The sequence below is a fragment of the Eschscholzia californica genome, unplaced genomic scaffold (genome assembly GCF_041429995.1).
Source record: "Eschscholzia californica isolate CP2 unplaced genomic scaffold, dmEscCali1.0.p SCAF_1, whole genome shotgun sequence".
NCBI classification, from domain to species: Eukaryota; Viridiplantae; Streptophyta; class Magnoliopsida; order Ranunculales; family Papaveraceae; genus Eschscholzia; species Eschscholzia californica.
In genome coordinates, this window is record NW_028238198.1 from 4016687 (window position 1) to 4033034 (window position 16348).

At 34.6% G+C, this 16348-nt stretch overlaps 1 protein-coding gene and 1 long non-coding RNA gene across 2 annotated transcripts; one reads left to right on the top strand and one right to left on the bottom strand.

Annotated features, from left to right (window-relative positions):
- Window positions 1–335: 335 nt before the first annotated feature.
- On the bottom strand, window positions 336–1062 carry LOC147563372 (uncharacterized). The gene is made up of 2 exons (XR_015223903.1): window positions 883–1062; window positions 336–738 (listed from the first exon to the last, which is right to left on the bottom strand). It is a non-coding gene; the product is annotated as an uncharacterized LOC147563372 (long non-coding RNA).
- Window positions 1063–8442: 7380 nt separating this feature from the next.
- Window positions 8443–9363, top strand: LOC147563373 (uncharacterized). The gene is made up of 2 exons (XM_086637291.1): window positions 8443–8602; window positions 8850–9363. The coding sequence occupies exons 1-2, from the start codon at window positions 8528–8530 to the stop codon at window positions 9243–9245; spliced, it is 471 nt and encodes a 156-aa protein (XP_086493417.1). The 5' UTR covers window positions 8443–8527; the 3' UTR covers window positions 9246–9363.
- The last annotated feature ends 6985 nt before the right edge of the window (window positions 9364–16348 follow it).

Sequence of the window (16348 nt, forward strand, 5' to 3'; positions counted from 1 at the left end):
GTGGACCCATTTGATGTGACATGAAAAATGTCATATTTGATGCACCTAACTTAGACTAACTAGTTCGAGTAAAACATCACGTTTTCCTCCCACATGAACATGAAGGCCGAAACCAAACGCCAAGGGTATTTTGGTCATTTCAAGAAATTTGAGATGTTGAGACATAAGATGAAGGTACGCCCTTAGTGTTCTTCCACAACAAAGTATTATGGATTTTGAGTAAAGAAAAAACAACCAAATGAATCCCACATCCAATCACCATAATTGAGAGAGAGAGAGAGAGAGAGAGAGAATAGATACAATCACAACAACAAAGAAAATAAAAACTAAAAAGATAATTACCAACTAAGAAATTGATTTAGTCATCAAGGAATACACTTGTGAAAACTATCTGCCGAAATTTATGGGATTAACAAACTTGAACTGAAAAAAAAAGACCCATCTCTGTTTTTTTTTTCAAGAAAACTGAATAGTAATCAGTAAGCATAAGATTTATTCTTGGGAGAATCAGCAATTTTAAGAGTTTCAGTGATGAGTTTTTGAGCTTTTTTGCTTTTAATCTCAATTCTCATATTCTCACTCTTGTCTATCTTATCATATAGTTTATTATTATTATTACTACTATTGTTCTTTGATATCTTCAATCCTTTCAGCTTTGATTTTAATGTCACCAACAATCTCTCTAATCCCATCATCACCATCTCCTATATTCTCAACTTACTTATCTTCACCCAAGACCTAATAAAACAAAAACCCAAAAAATTATATCTATAATCAATAAACTCTATTCTTATGAGATTAAGAACAATATATGTAAACAAATACAAAAACAAATGAATTATTGTTGAGCCATGAGAGAGAGAGAGAAGTGAAGAAGCAAACCTGATTACCTCAGGGAGTTAGAAGCCACAAAGAGAGCACCAAAGCTCTACCTAGAGACAGAGAGAGGATTACACTCTACACCTAGTAGACCAAGAATTTGGTGCTCTTTGGTATGTATTTATAAGCATTGTAGAGGTGAAAGATACAGGGACGTTTGTACATACTGAATTCTCACGTGACAAAACTTGCTGATGGTCTTGAACATGTGAATATACACTCAATACTTCCTCGAGTAAAAAGATTGACGATTCCATATGAGAATTTGGTCCACAAGACCTAAGCATTTAATTTCCTTAATGGACCTTATCTTTGATTTTGAAATTATGATTATAAATTTATACATAAAATACCCATTTAAAAATTTAGATAGTACTTGATTGAACCAATAGTAATAATATTCCAATTCAAATTCCATTCTCTCTCAATATTTGCATACATGGTATTTTATAATCATTCGTACACTTATATCAAACCAAATCACTTTCAAAACACTTCTAAAATATGACCTACGATATAATTGACTTTAAGGAGTAATAGCAATAATTATAATGATTAACGAAATACTCCTAATAAATTTTGCCGACTTAATATTTTCGTTCTTATTGACTAAGTTTAACATGATCATTTATTTGTTACATACTTAATACTTATTTAGTTTACCTCTATGTTCCATCTCATATACCATGTAACAGTATTGACTTAGACTCATATCAGATAGACTTGCATATTAGATAATCAAATTTTAGAGAGTGTCTTTTATGTATTTGATTGAGTGACTTCTATGTTGAAAACATTGCAGAGAATATTTATTCTTTAGGGGTATTTAGCGATACCCCCTCATCCCTAATGTCCAATTAGAGATACCCCTTTTTAAGATACCCCATTTTTTGGACTTAAAAGTACACAACTATTCTTATTTTTATTTTTTATTTTTTTTCTTTGATCTTCTATACCTCTTCGATGTTATGCTTATCAACTTATTTTCGTTTCTCATAGTTTTTTTTTTCTTAACCATGTTTTTAAAATTTACCAACAACATTTATCGAAAATTTAAAATTGATAAATCACAACATTTCGAAATAAAAATAGTACATTTTTTTTAAGAAATTAAATATCTATTTATTTTTTTATTTTACGTTGAAATTGATGTATGTGACCGATTTGAAGAAAACTTCTTGATATCTATTGTTTTTTATTAATTATAACTCGTGTACATTTAAAAAATACAAATGGAAATTGAGATTATGAATCGAACAAAAAATAAAAAAAAAGTTCAAATAAAATTACTCAATGAACTTGCAAATGAGATTGCAAAATTCTTAGAACGAGCTGAATTAGAGTGTTATGTTAGTCGTGAATTTACAAATTAGATAGAATTATTCACGAGAAGGCCAAAGTTAGAGTGTTATGTCGGTCGTAGTGATATGAAAGGGAAGAAAAGAAAAGAAAATACAATATGTCGGTCGTTGTGATTTTATTATCAATTTTAAATTTCCGATAAATGTTGTTGGTAAATTAAAAAGAGATAGATAGGAGAATAAATTTTTATGAGAAACGAAAATAAATTGATAAGCATAACATTGAAGAGGTATAAGATATCAAAGAAAAAAAAAGAAACAATAAGAATAAGGGTAGTTTTGTATTTTTAAGTACAAAAAAATGGGTTATTCCTAATATCCAATTAAAAAAGGGGTATCCCTAACTGGATATTAGGGATGAGGTGGTATCGCTAAATACTCCTATTATTTATAAGACAAAGTTTCATTTGCATCAACGATATCTAATAAGGCAACCGAAGAACTCATAAGTTCATAATTCAATATACAAAAGAGAATCTACCGAATATCATTTTCATCAATCCGATTTAGAAAGAGATTGGACTAGATTTGAATTCATCAATTTGTTTGGAAACTAATGGTCCATGACTTCCTTTCCACTCACTTATATGTAACTAACGGTTGCTACTTTTGAAAATTGGCCTTTCTTGTTTGGAAATAGAACTTTCTCTCTTTTCATGTATATATTTTTTGGTGTCTAGCTCTTATCAAAGTGGGGTTTGCTTCATCTTTTTTCCATACCTAAACTTTTTTCTCTTCTCAGATCTTTTTTTATATCTTTCTAAGTTTAGTTTACATATATTCCCAACCATTTATATCATGGAAAGCCAAGTGAACATTAATATAAAAGATAAAACTATGACAAAATTATTTGTAATTATCCAAAGGCACATATACTTACTCCACGTCAATTCTAGGTCATGTTTTGTTTGTCAATAACATTTTTATTTATCATGTATATCATCCTTACTTTGTTTAAAAAAAAAAAGTTAGATTAATTAAGAGAAAATTAATAAGGAACAAGTTGAGTATTACTACTTAATGTGTTGTTATGACATAAGCCATACATTTCTTTTAGTTTATAGCCTCTAATTTCTTAAGCTTTGGTAGGAGGGGATGATTAGTCAAATGGGAAAAGCTTGGTCCCTGGTGATGATGGGTCATGTTTCTCTCTCTATCTATACACACCTTGACCAATCCTCCCTATCAATTGTGACCCTTGGCACAACCATTTATTAGGGAGAAAATGACTTTCAGCTTAGGGTTTGTTTGATAGATAGGAAAATAGGTTGAGAAAATTGATTTTCTTACATTTTACATGATTAGAGCTGGAAAATAAAGTCGATTTTCTTCAAGACGACCTCCACTGCTATAGGCACCCGCTATGATGCCCAAGACCAAACTTTTTTTTTTTTTGTTGAAACAGCCCAAGACCAAACTTAATCCATTCTTAGATAGATTCTATTTGGGGTCTGACTTGGCCTCTCCAAATTTTGGTTGCTATGTTTTCTTTTAGTCCTGTTGAGAGGAAGGGGTTCATCCCAATAAATCCATTACTATTAATTAGGGTATATGTTAGAGATGGTATCATGTATCCTTAATTAACTTCATTAATTTACCATTTAATATCAATGGCTTTCATTAGTTTCATAAACAAGCACTCACATTTAGGCTGAACTTGATAATTAATCAAACCAGTCTCTTAATTGTATTTCTTTATTTCTACTTATCTTCCTCATTATCTCTTCATCCATGTCCTTTTTCTTCGAGAGGACCTCCATTGCTATAGGCACCCACTATGCCCAAGACCAACCTCAATCCATTCTTAGATAGATTCTATTACTATTGTCTAAATCATGATTTAATGAGCTCAACCTCAGACGCCACTGTTTGATCAGGACCTAATATGTTGTGGACTTTTACGGAACGTGCTATACAATATTTTTTTTTCATTTATCTATAGTGTAAAGATTTTTAGTTCAACAAAAAAAAAAAAAAATATAGTGTAAAGATTTTCTGTCATTGGTTCATACTCAAACATCGAGAACAAGTTCATTTGATTATTTTTCTCGCATTGACAAAACAAGTTTATTTGTGGATTTTATTTTAGTTTTTTTCCTTTTACCACAGGAAGTCGAGGAGGAAGAAAGATGTGAATACGGAATAGTGGTATTCACAGGCAGATCCAAAAGACCCAACTACAAGCTATCTGTTTTTAACAGCCAAAAATGGGTAATATATTAAAATTACAGATTTTATCGACGAATGGGGAGATATGGGTCGAAATTACACATATTTGTTACGACGTTCGACCCATGGATTCATGGCTGCTGAACCATGTGTTGCAAACTGGTTTGTGCAACATCAAGACCGGAGGAGGGAAGAAAGGAGAGTTGAAGCCTCATTGGAATATAGTCAACATTACAATCATATATTTGTTTAAATATATATATATATATATATATATATATCTTCATCTCAGATTCCGAGTCTAACACTGCTTTAAAATAAAACAGTGAGCGAATAATTAATATTTAAGTCGAATTTTTGTAATTTTTGAAAAAAAAAATTTGGTAAAAGAAACTCCCAAGCTACCCCTAAAGATATTTTTGATTTTTTTGCAGGAAGCAAATGTGATATATGAAATGCCAGTGAACACAGGCCTAACATACAAACTCAAAGTAGTACTCGAAGCGATCGGTGGTGAAAACATCATCAGTAGCAATGCCATAAAAAAAATTGGGGTTCAAAATAAACATTTTTTTTACCAAATATATCTGATCGATCAAAACAATTTTACTATGTTTTAAAGGTAATTTTTGTTCTATCTCAATTAAAGGAAAAAAATGGAGAGTTTAAACCTCATTTGCATATGGAAAACTTAACAGTCAGCATGAAAAGTGATGGTGGTATTAACTATTAATCGATCAAAAACGTTTCATTTTCTTTTGTTTAATAACGAGATCGATATGCTCTATCTAGATGCAAGTGATGGCTAATGCCCTTAAATTTCTAATTAGTCCTCATATCAAAATGTCTTTTGGATTAATATAAAGAACAAATGGATGGAATCTGTTAGATGAAAAATGCCAATTGTTATAGTGAAGTTTTCAGTCTTTAAACGGCAAGAGCCTTGGCCGGATTGGTTAAGAACTTACCTTCTAACCTGAAGGTCAAGGATTCGAGGCTTTCCCGCAACTACAAACGGTGAGGTATTCTAAAATACCTTTTTGTCTCTCTCTCTCTAAGTGGGCACTAAGCCATTATCTTTTTTTGAATTGATGAAAGCATTAAACTATTATCATCACATATTCAATTTTGTGTATTTAAATACATTTCATGAATAACACAAAAATGAATGATACAAAAAAACTACAACATAAAAGAAAAACGGCCCTACGAGCCATGACAACGTCGATGAGAAGTTCGTCGGGAGAACCACAACACAATCCCATTTCAAAAATGGGTCAGACGAGCCACCTCTTCTCATGCTAGAGAGAGTCGGAAAACAATGGACCACCCCATCTCTTGGTTGAGTTTATCCATCTATTATATCAACAAATTTATCGCCTTCTCCACAAACCGGAAAGGAAGATCTATTTGACAAGTTGTTATGGGTTTGAATGATTCTTTCTCTTGTAAACTACATGGTCTTGCTTCGGCTCGTGCGGTATAACCAACTGTATGAGGCGGAAGAGATCTTTGTCTTACCATATCACAATATTGGATATCATCCGACAATCCTTCTAGTCTTATTTATTGAATCATTCCATGACACATAAGGCAAACCCTCATTCTAACTGCCCAGAAACAAAAGGGATGAGATTAGATGGGCTTTAGGTCCCTCAGGATAACTTTTAACGGAAGATGTTTATGACCTTCAAATCAAACACTTATAGTGTTTATTTGGTTCACAAGTCCTGATGTATTTTTGTATTCTCTTTTCGTGATGTATCAATGCCTTATTGTTTTGTGATGACGATTTGTGTAGTCCAAAAAAAAAAACGGGGAACTGTATGGTGGCTAATGGTATGGGCACTCCGAGCACATTGGACTTTGGCAGATGCAGAGGACCAAACTGTTGTTCTTCTAGTATTATGAAAAACCAAGAATCTGATCTTCGTGTTTTTTTTTAATAAAACAGGGATACACTTTAGAGTGTCTTTCTGAAGTAGATTCAGAGATAATTTTATTTCTAAAAATAAATAAATTAATATTGTATCTCAAACAGATTAAAAGGAAAACACTATTATTTAAAAAAAAACAAGGATTAAATAAAGGATTAGAGAGAGAAAGTCGAGTCGAGTTGTCTCTTTCCTTAAGACAGTGAACACCCTGGTATTAGTACTAAAACCAGTAAGGTGTTTGTCTCCCAGGATACAACGGCTGTACCTTTCAGTATGACGACTAAGAGTACTTCGTTTTCTGAAAGCGTGCGAACTTAGAAGAAGTAGTAAGAACGACAGATGAATCGACTTCTTAAACTCTAAATGCTATGTAACTATGAATGCTAAAATTTTCGTATTTTTGTTTGCTGGATTTTGTTTGGTATTTATAGAAGTATTGGTGACACTTCAGACAGGTGCCTATAGACGAATGGATGCTTCCCAACAGTCATATTTGTCTGTTGGTTTTCGGGTGCCATGTTGACCGTCAGATCATAACGGATCTATTAAGATCTCGCGCATTGAACGCCCACCGTTAGATCATCAACGGATCTATCTTAAGAGCGTCAAATATCCTGATCGTCAGATCATATCTATGATCGTAAAATCCAAGGAAATAAACCATTCCCTCTTTCATAAATGTGGTACTAACTCAAAATCCCGGTTTTGAGTTAATGGTACCCATACCAAACGAATTTTGTAATAACTCACTCATACGGAATCGGATTTGGACAAAATTTGAGTCTAAATTCAAGAGCTCGACGAGACGAATCCAACGAGACGTCTTGCTCGAGATTCTAAGGAATATAGGTACATCAAATTAACCAAAAACCGGTCCAGCTACTTTTGAGCTAGGTACCGATTCCAACAAACTACAAGCTTTACATGATTTTAACAGCCAAAAATAGTGGGGCGATATGGGTAGAAATTACACATTTTCTTTACGAGGTCAGGCTGACGGTTTCATGGCTGATGAACCATGTTTGAAAACTGGTTTCTAGTTCGGGACTAGAATAGGTTTGACTCCTTAGTCGAATGGGATTTTCGAGTCTATAGAGAAATCAGACAGCTAAAATAATTGACTTTTGTAAGTAGAACTTACATATCATTATGTCAACAAAAGAGGAATACAATTTGTAGAGTGTCCAAAAACGAAATAGAAGACGGACAATGGGGATCCACAATTTTGAATTCACAATTCTAAAATCATTTTATTAGATGTGGGACTCTCTTTGGGGACCTAGCCAAACCAAAACCTTAGAAAAATCCACAATATTATTAGTACTGTGACAGTGTGGAGTTCACTGTTCACCCACCAAGAGTGTACTGTGTACATATGGTTTGAATATTTTGGTTAATTCTATTTTAGCCCCTAATTTGTGATCAGCTGGTTGTTTTCGCCTTCGCAAGTAACCGATAATTAGTTTTGCCCCAATACCTAATGTTTTTCAAAAATACTCTTGTGGTATTCTTGTAAGTTTATTTTTTTTATTCACTGCAACAATTTTTCTGCCATCCACATCATCAAACACCCCTTCCCTCCACCTCACCTCTTCTTCTTCACAATCAGCCGCCAATTTTTTTCGACGCCCTTCAACCAAAAATGATGTTCTCTAACTCTCTTTCTCTACTTTCCTTTATTACATTGAACATAAGGGAAACTCCTTCGCTAGAGAGAGACGCGGAGATACAATGACTGTGAAGGAGGAGAAGAAGAAGATCACTAGGTGAAGTTGAAGGAAGAAACAAAAAATTGAGGTGGATAAATGAAAAATATTCTAATTTACAAGAATGACACCGAGATCTTTGAAAACATACAAGAGAAAATGTATCTGGAGGCCAAACACAAATTGTCTGACATTTATGGATCAGGCGACCAGTTGATCACAAATTAAAGGTCAAATCGAAATAAGCCCAAATATCTCTAACAAATTGGATAAGGTTGGATTTTTAGGACAGTTTTTCCACATTTTGAATATTTGAAAGTCAAAGCCACACATTTTCTTCTCTCTAAAATGCACTTGCTTTTATTTATCATTATCTCTCCACCCAACCCAAGCAAACAATTCAAGATTCATTGCCTCTATAAATAACTCTCTTCTTTCTTCATTCTATCTCACTCATTATCCCACATCTCCAATTATGGCTCTTCTTATCACAAATCAATTTCTCTTCTTTTTGGTTTTCATTGCCATTGCTTCCACAATCAAAGCACAGGTACCAAGTTCACACTCCAATGAATTCTTTCTAAAAAAAATTTACATATAATTTCTATTTGTTTAAATACATATCTTCATTTTAGATTTCGAGTCCAATCACTCCTCTAAAATAAAATAGTTAGCGAGAAATAATTCTTAAGTTGATTACTAAATATGCATTAAAAGTAGTTACTTTCGAAAATATTTTTTAACTATCCGAAAATTCAAAAACTACACCTAAATATTATATTTGATTATTTTTGCAGAATACTACGAAGCAATGTGAATATATAATGACAGTGAACACAGGTCCATCAAGAGGTCCAACAGAAAAACTCAAAGTAGTACTCGAAGCAATTGGTAGTGGTGATACCATCAAAACTATCGATGTCATAAAGAATTGGGGCGATATGGGCTCGAAATACACATATTTCTTACCAAATACCTCTGATCGATTCAAAACAATTTTACCTTGTTTATCAAATAATTTTTGTTATATATCAATTAAAGGGAAAAAGGGAGAACTTAAACCTCATTGGTATATAGAAAACATAACAGTCAGTACGAAAGGTGATGGCGGTATTAATCGATTAAAAACATTTCAATTTCTTTCGCTTATCGAAACACTCTATCCAGATGCAAGTCATGGTGAATGCCCTTGAATCTCTAATTATTCCTCTTATGTCTTTTGGATTAATATAAAGAATAAATGTTGAAATGAATGGAATGGGTCTCAAAAATGGACTTGAGCTTATAATAAAGTTTTCAGTTTTCTACTGCTAAGAACATTGGCCGGAGCCCGGAGTGGTTATGAACCCTAAGTGGGCATTAACCCATAATTATCATCACATCTACACATGAACTTATATTCAATTTTGTATGAACTTTTGTGGACTGTGTGTGTTTAAATACATTTCAAAATGAACGATACAAAAACTATAACAAGCAAAAAAATTGGCCTTTCCGGCCGTGACAACATCTATGAGAAGTTCGTCCCGAAAACCACAACACAATCCCATTTCAAAGATGGGTCGGACAAGCCATCTGTTATAGTACTAGAGACGGTCGAAAACAATAAAATAGACCACTCCATTACTAGTTGGTTTTGAGTTGGATAACTATAAATCTAATACTCCAGTATGTTATCAGAACTAAAATGACATGTCCTGGCCTTAAAAGCCTTGCAAACAACCAAGAATATAATGTTGGGTTTGGGGTCAGATAACCACAAGTTTAATACCATGCTTGCTATGGGCGCCAACTATGTCCAAGCCTAACCTTAATCCATTCTTAGATGGATCTTATTTCGACTTTTGATTTGCCCCTCCAAATTTTGGTTTCCTGTTTTCCTTTGAACATGTAGTAAGAGGGGTTTCATCATCCCAATTACTGGTGTTTATAGGTCGGGGTCGGCCTGACCCAACCCAAAACCACACCGTTTAGAGAAGCCATGTTGGCCCGGCCCGTACAGAAAACGGGCCAAATCAGTTGAGTTTTATCCCAGGCCCAATATTGGCCTCGATTTGAGTCTGACGGGCTAGTCTTGCCCGACCCGAGAAAAACCCCCCCACCAATTAACTTTCATTAGTTTCAGTAACAAGCACTCACATGACTCTCATTATTGGAAGGGATATTTAGCGTTTGGGTCAAGGATAAGTACTGGTTTTAGTGTTTAGGTCACAAGTTTGTCCGTTATAGGGTCTGGATCACGGACTAACCATTGACCACGTTGACTAATGACGCAGTTAACTAGCGTCATTAGTCAACGGGTCAATGGTTAGTCCGTGACCCAGACCCTAAAGTCGGTACTTATCCTTGACCCAAACACTAAATAGCGTTGCTGTGAGCCGTTCCAAAGACGGAAATAAATTTGAACGCATTAAAATCACAAAAAGGATTTGAACATCAATTCTTTCAGGTCTTAAAATTGATGGATCAATTTGGTCTTTGTTGTTCATAGTAATCACCATGATTCTTTCTTCAACCAAGTAGAGAAAATTTCGTCCATGAAATTCAAAATTGCTGATAAACTTATAGATGTTGATTTCTCATTCAAATATAGATCTAAATCTTTAATAAAAGTAACTAATCGTTTTGTTGGTTGAAGAAGAAGCATTTTTAGGTCAGAATCATCAGTAACATTTGATATATTTATATCGTAGATATCGTAGTTCTGGAATTTAGCCATGGCGGAAACGAATGATGATTTTCCAGTTTATGGAAGACCGAAGAAGATAGCTTTGTTTCCAAACAAGACGTAATTGATGATAAAATTGTTTTAATTTAATAAAAGATTCTAGATCTGATTTTACCTTGTTTTTTAGATGTGAATCCATGGCAATTGTATCGAAAGTTGTTAGATGAGTAAATGAACAGATCTTCACCTTTTATTATGAAAAGGGGGGAAAAGCTAGGGTTTTCTGAAGTTGGGGGTTTTCCAGGGTTCTTGAGAGTTAGGGTTTAAGAGAGCTTGAAAAGAGGGAAAGAGAGAGAGAGATGACCGGCAAAAGCTTGGCCGACCGGCCAATGCTTACGCCGACACGGGAAGAAGGAGTTGAGCTCGGCTCATGGAAGGTGGCAGCAGCTTGGACGTTCATGGAAGCACCCTCGAGTTTGGGATTTCAAGGGACTAACTCGGTTTTCATGGCAGCAACAATGGGACTTAGAACGGCTCACATCAGCTCGTGTTTAGTGTTTGGGTCAAGGATAAATACCGGCTTTAGGGTCTGGGTCACGGACTAACCATTGACCATGTTGACTAATGACGGTAGTTAGCTATCGTCATTAGTCAATGGGTCAACTGTTAGTCCGTGACCCAGACCCTATAACGGACAAACTTGTGACCTAAACACTAAAACCGGTACTTATCCTTGACCCAAACACTAAATATCCCTTATTGGAATCACAATGCCTCATTCAGGTTAGACCTAATAATCACTCACAATTAAGTTAGAGTTGGTATCATAACCTAATTAAATATATTAATTAGCCAATTAATTAGTTAAAGACTTCCATTAGAACAAGCACTCATATTTAGGTTAGACCTAATAATCAAACCAGTCTCTTAATTGTTCTTCTTTCCTTCTGCTTATCTTCCTCATTATCTCTATATCCATATCCCTTTCAACAATGGCAACACTCACAAAATCTCTTTTCTTCTTTTTCTTATTGTTTTTCATTTCTAGTTCATCTACACCGAATGCAAATGTAAGCAAATGTCTCATTCAATCTTATGTAATTTGTTTGATCACGACCTAATATGGCGTGGACTTTTACGGAACGTGCTATACAATGTTTTTCCATTTATCTGTATTATGTGAAGATTTATCGTCATCAGTTCATACTCAAACATCGAGCACAAATCAAGTTTATTACTCTGATTTTATTTGACTTTTTTTTCTTTTATCACAGGAGGTTGACGAGAAAGAAAGATGTGAATACGAAATAGTTGTATTCACAGGCAGATCTAAAGGACCAAATTACCAGCTATCTGTGATTTTGACAGCCAAAAAGGGAGAAAATATTAGTACTAGTGATTTTATAGGCGAGTGGGGCGATATGGGCCGAAATTACACATATTTTTTACGTGGTTCGGCGGATGGATTCATGGCTGATGAACCATGTTTGAAAACTGGTTTCTGCAACATAAAGATTGGAGGAGGAAAGAAAGGAGAGTTGAAGCCTCATTGGAATATAGTCAACATTACAATTATAACTAGAGGTGAGAGTGCTTATAGAGTTAAGACATTTTATTTTCATGGTTCACATCATAATGTGGCTCATATTAATCCTCCTCTTAGTTATGGTTCTTGCCCTAATTATCATAATTCATAAGACAGAGAAGGGTTTGGGTTTAAGAATTTGATTCCATGTTTGTATTATTTGGGGTTTAAGAGCTTGAACCCAACATGTGTGAATCTAAATAATCTTACTCAAAAAGAACCAAATTTCATCCAAGTGAGCCATATCATCAAGAGAATACAATTTGTGGAGTGTCCAAATACGAAATAGAACCGGGACAATGGGGATCCACAATTTTGAATTCACAATTCTAAAATCATTTGATTAGAATATTAGATGTGGGACTATGGTTGAGACTTACCCAAACCAAAATCTTAATAAAATCTACATTACTATTACTATGACTATCTGTAGTCCACTCACCTATAATGTACATATGGTTTGAAAATTAGGGTTACTTCTATTTTAGCTCGTAATTTGCAATCAACCGGTTGTGTTTAGCCCTCACAAATGACCGACAGTTCGTTTTACCCCAAAAACTAATTCTGTTTTAGAAATGATCTGTTGGTACTTTGTTTTTTTTCATTTATCCACATCAACCATTTTTTTCTCATCCACATCATCAAACATTCTTCTCCCTCCACCTCACCTCTTCTTGTTCACAATCTCGGACAGACAATTTTTTCCTATGACTTTCGGAGAAAAATTCTTCCTTCACCCTCTCTTTCTTTACTACCATCTATGTCCAGTGAAGGGGAAGGAAACTCCTCCGCCAAACAAAAACGAGAGAAGACAGAGGGTGAATGGGTGATATAGAGAGAGAACAAACGGGTAGAGATTATCTTTTAGTTGTAAGAGAAAATTATCGGTCGACAACATCTTATTAGCAATCATGAATAAAACAAAGAAGAGTTGAGGCAATCAAATTTCCAAGAATGCCATCGAAATCTTTGAAACATACAAAAAAAATGGGTTTTCGTCTTCGAGGCTAAAACAAAACAAACTGGCCGACCCTTATGGATCAAACGAATAATCAATTACAAATTAAGGGTCAAAATGAAACTAGCCCACTATCTTTCACAAATTGGATAAGGGTGGACTTTGTGAGGGACAGTTTTTCCACACTTCCAACATTTGACAGCCAAAGCCACAGTTTTTCCACTATCTTTCATTTGATTTATTATTATCTCCTCACTCAAACAAACAATTCAATATTCATTTCCTCTATAAATAACTCTCTTGGTTTCTTAATTTTCTCTCACTCATTATCCCACATCTCTAACTATGACTCTTCTTATCAAAAAACAAACTCTCCTCTTTTTGGTTTTCATTTCCATTGCCTCCACAATTAAAGCACAGGTACCAAGTTCATACTTCTAATTTTGTTGATTATTTTCAATATAGTAGTTACTTACAAAAGTATTATTTTCGGTTTAAAAAAATTCCAAAACTACCCCTAAGGTTATCTCTGATTTCGTTTTTTGCAGGATACTAAGAAGCTATGCGAATATAAACTGATGGTGAACACAGGCGCAACAAGAGGACCAACATCCAAACTTAAAGTAGTACTCGAAGCAATCGGTGGTGAAAGCTTCAACACTAACAATGTCGTAAAGAATTGGGGCGACATGGGTTTTAAATACACATATTTCTTACCAAATTCGTCCGATCGATTCAAAACAATTTTACCTTGTGTTAAAGCTAATTTTTGTTATATCTCGATTAGAGGGAAAAAGGGAGAGCTTAAACCTCATTGGTATATAAATAACATAACAGTCAGTACGAAAGGCGATGGTGGTATTAATCGATTAAGAACGTTTAGTTTTGGTTCATATGATAGCGGAATTGATTTCCTCTACCCATATGCAAACGATGGGGAATGCCCCTAAATATCTTATTATTCCTAGTATGTTTTTTGGTAAATTCAAAGAATAAATGTTCAAATTAATGGATTTGGTTTGATGAGACTCAGTTACTCAGTTGTTGTTACGACATTTTTGTCATATCTCGATTGGAGGAAAAAAAAAAAGAGAACTTATATCCAATTGGCATATAAATAACATAACAGCGTACCAAAGGTAACGGTGGTACTAATCGCATAAGGACATTCCGTTTTATTTCTGCTCGTAACGACATCAGTACCCGCTATCCAGATGCAACTGACCGCGATTGCCCGTAAATTTCTTATTAATTCATCTTATATTTTGTGAATCAATTTAAACAATGGGTAAATGAGTGGAAAGCCATTAGTAGTGTTATAATTAAATTTCAGTTGTGAACTGCCAAGACCCTTGGCTAAAGTGGTTAAGAACTTAAATTCTGACCTGAAGGTCAAGGGTTCAAGGCGTGGTGGTGGTGGAAATTGGTGGTGTTGTTTATAAGGTATTATAAAATACCTTCTTTTTGTTCTCTATCTATCCCATTGCAACTATACAAAGTGGGTATCAACATCACATGAACAAAATTATTGAAAAGGAAAATGATTTACCAGGCTCAGACATGACAACATCGATCAGGAGTTCGTCGGAAAAAAACACAACACAATCCCATTTCAAAAATGGGTCAGACGAGCCATTTCTTCTAGTACTGGAGACAGTCGAAACAATAGACCACCCCATTTCTTGATTGAGTGTATCCATACATGATACATTATATAAACAAATTTACCGTCTTCTCTACAAACAGAAGAAAAGATAGTTTTGGCAAGTTGTTATGGGTTTGAGTGATTCTTCTCTTGTAAAGTACAAGATCTTGCTTTTGCTCCTGCAGTAAATGCAACTGTACGAGGTTGGAGAGATCTTTGTCTTACCGTATCACAATATTTGATATTGTCAGACAATCCTTCACGAGCCAAACTTCGTTCTAACGGCAGAGAAGCAAGAATAAGGGATGAGAATGAGATGGGCTTTAAACCCCTTAGAACGATCTTTAACGAAAGATACATATATAACATTTTAAGACTCAAATCAGACAGTCATAGTGCTTATTCGATTCATGAGTCCTGATGTATCTTTGTATTCTCTCTCCATCTTCACGATATATCAATGCATTATTGTTTTGTAATGACGACTCTTGTAGTCCATTTGTAGAAGGAAAAAAAACGCGGAATTGTGTGGCCGCTAATGGTATGGACATTTTGAGTGCCCTAGACTTCGGCAAATCCAAAGAACCAAACTACAAGCTATACATGATTTTATCAGCCAAAAATGGAGAAAATATTAGGTCTGGCTGATAGTTTCATGGATTTTTGAGTCTGTAGAGAAATCACGCAGCTAAAATAGTTGACTTTTTTTTTTTGTTAAAGAAAATAGTTGACTTTTGTAAGTATAACTTGTATATGAGCAAAAGAGGAAAACAATTTGTGGAGTGTCCAACAATATTGAAATGGAAATGGGAAAATGCTGGTCGCCAATTTTGAAATGACAATGTGGAGTACACCCAGATAGACTGATAGAGTGTACATATGGACATGGTTTGAATATTTTGGTTAATTCTATTTTACCCCCTAATTTGTGATCAGCCGTTTGTTTTCGCCTTCCCAAGTGACCGATAATTCCTTTTACCCCTAGTACCTAATGTTTTTCAAAAATATTCTTGTGTGTTTTTTTCATCTATTCGCTGCAAACATTTTTCTCTCATCCACGTCATCAAACACTCTTTCCATCCACCTCACGTCTTCTTCTTCACAATCGTCGGCCGACAGTTTTTTTCGATGACCTTCAAACAAAAATGATCTCCTCTGGCTCTCTCTCTCTCTCTCTCTTTGCTTTCCTATGTCCAGTAAACAGGAGGGAAACTCCTTCGCTAGAGAGAGAGGGGCAGATAAAGAACGAGGAAATAATTTTTCTAAGTTGTCAAAGAGGATCTTTCATCAAAAAAAATAGTTGTCAAAGAGGATTGCTGGCCGACAACCTCGAATCAGTGACCCTGAAAGAAAAGAAAAAGAAGAAGAATAGGTGAAGTTGGGGAAGGAGATAAAAGAGTTGAGGTGGATAAATAAAAAAATATTCAAATTTACGAGAAT

Excerpts from the sequence above, each read along its gene's own strand:
- LOC147563373 (XM_086637291.1), top strand. The coding sequence starts at position 8,528 with ATGGCTCTTCTTATCACAAATCAATTTCTCTTCTTTTTGGTTTTCATT. Across the intron at positions 8,603-8,849 it reads CTTCCACAATCAAAGCACAG|AATACTACGAAGCAATGTGA; the intron begins GTACCAAGTTCA and ends TTATTTTTGCAG.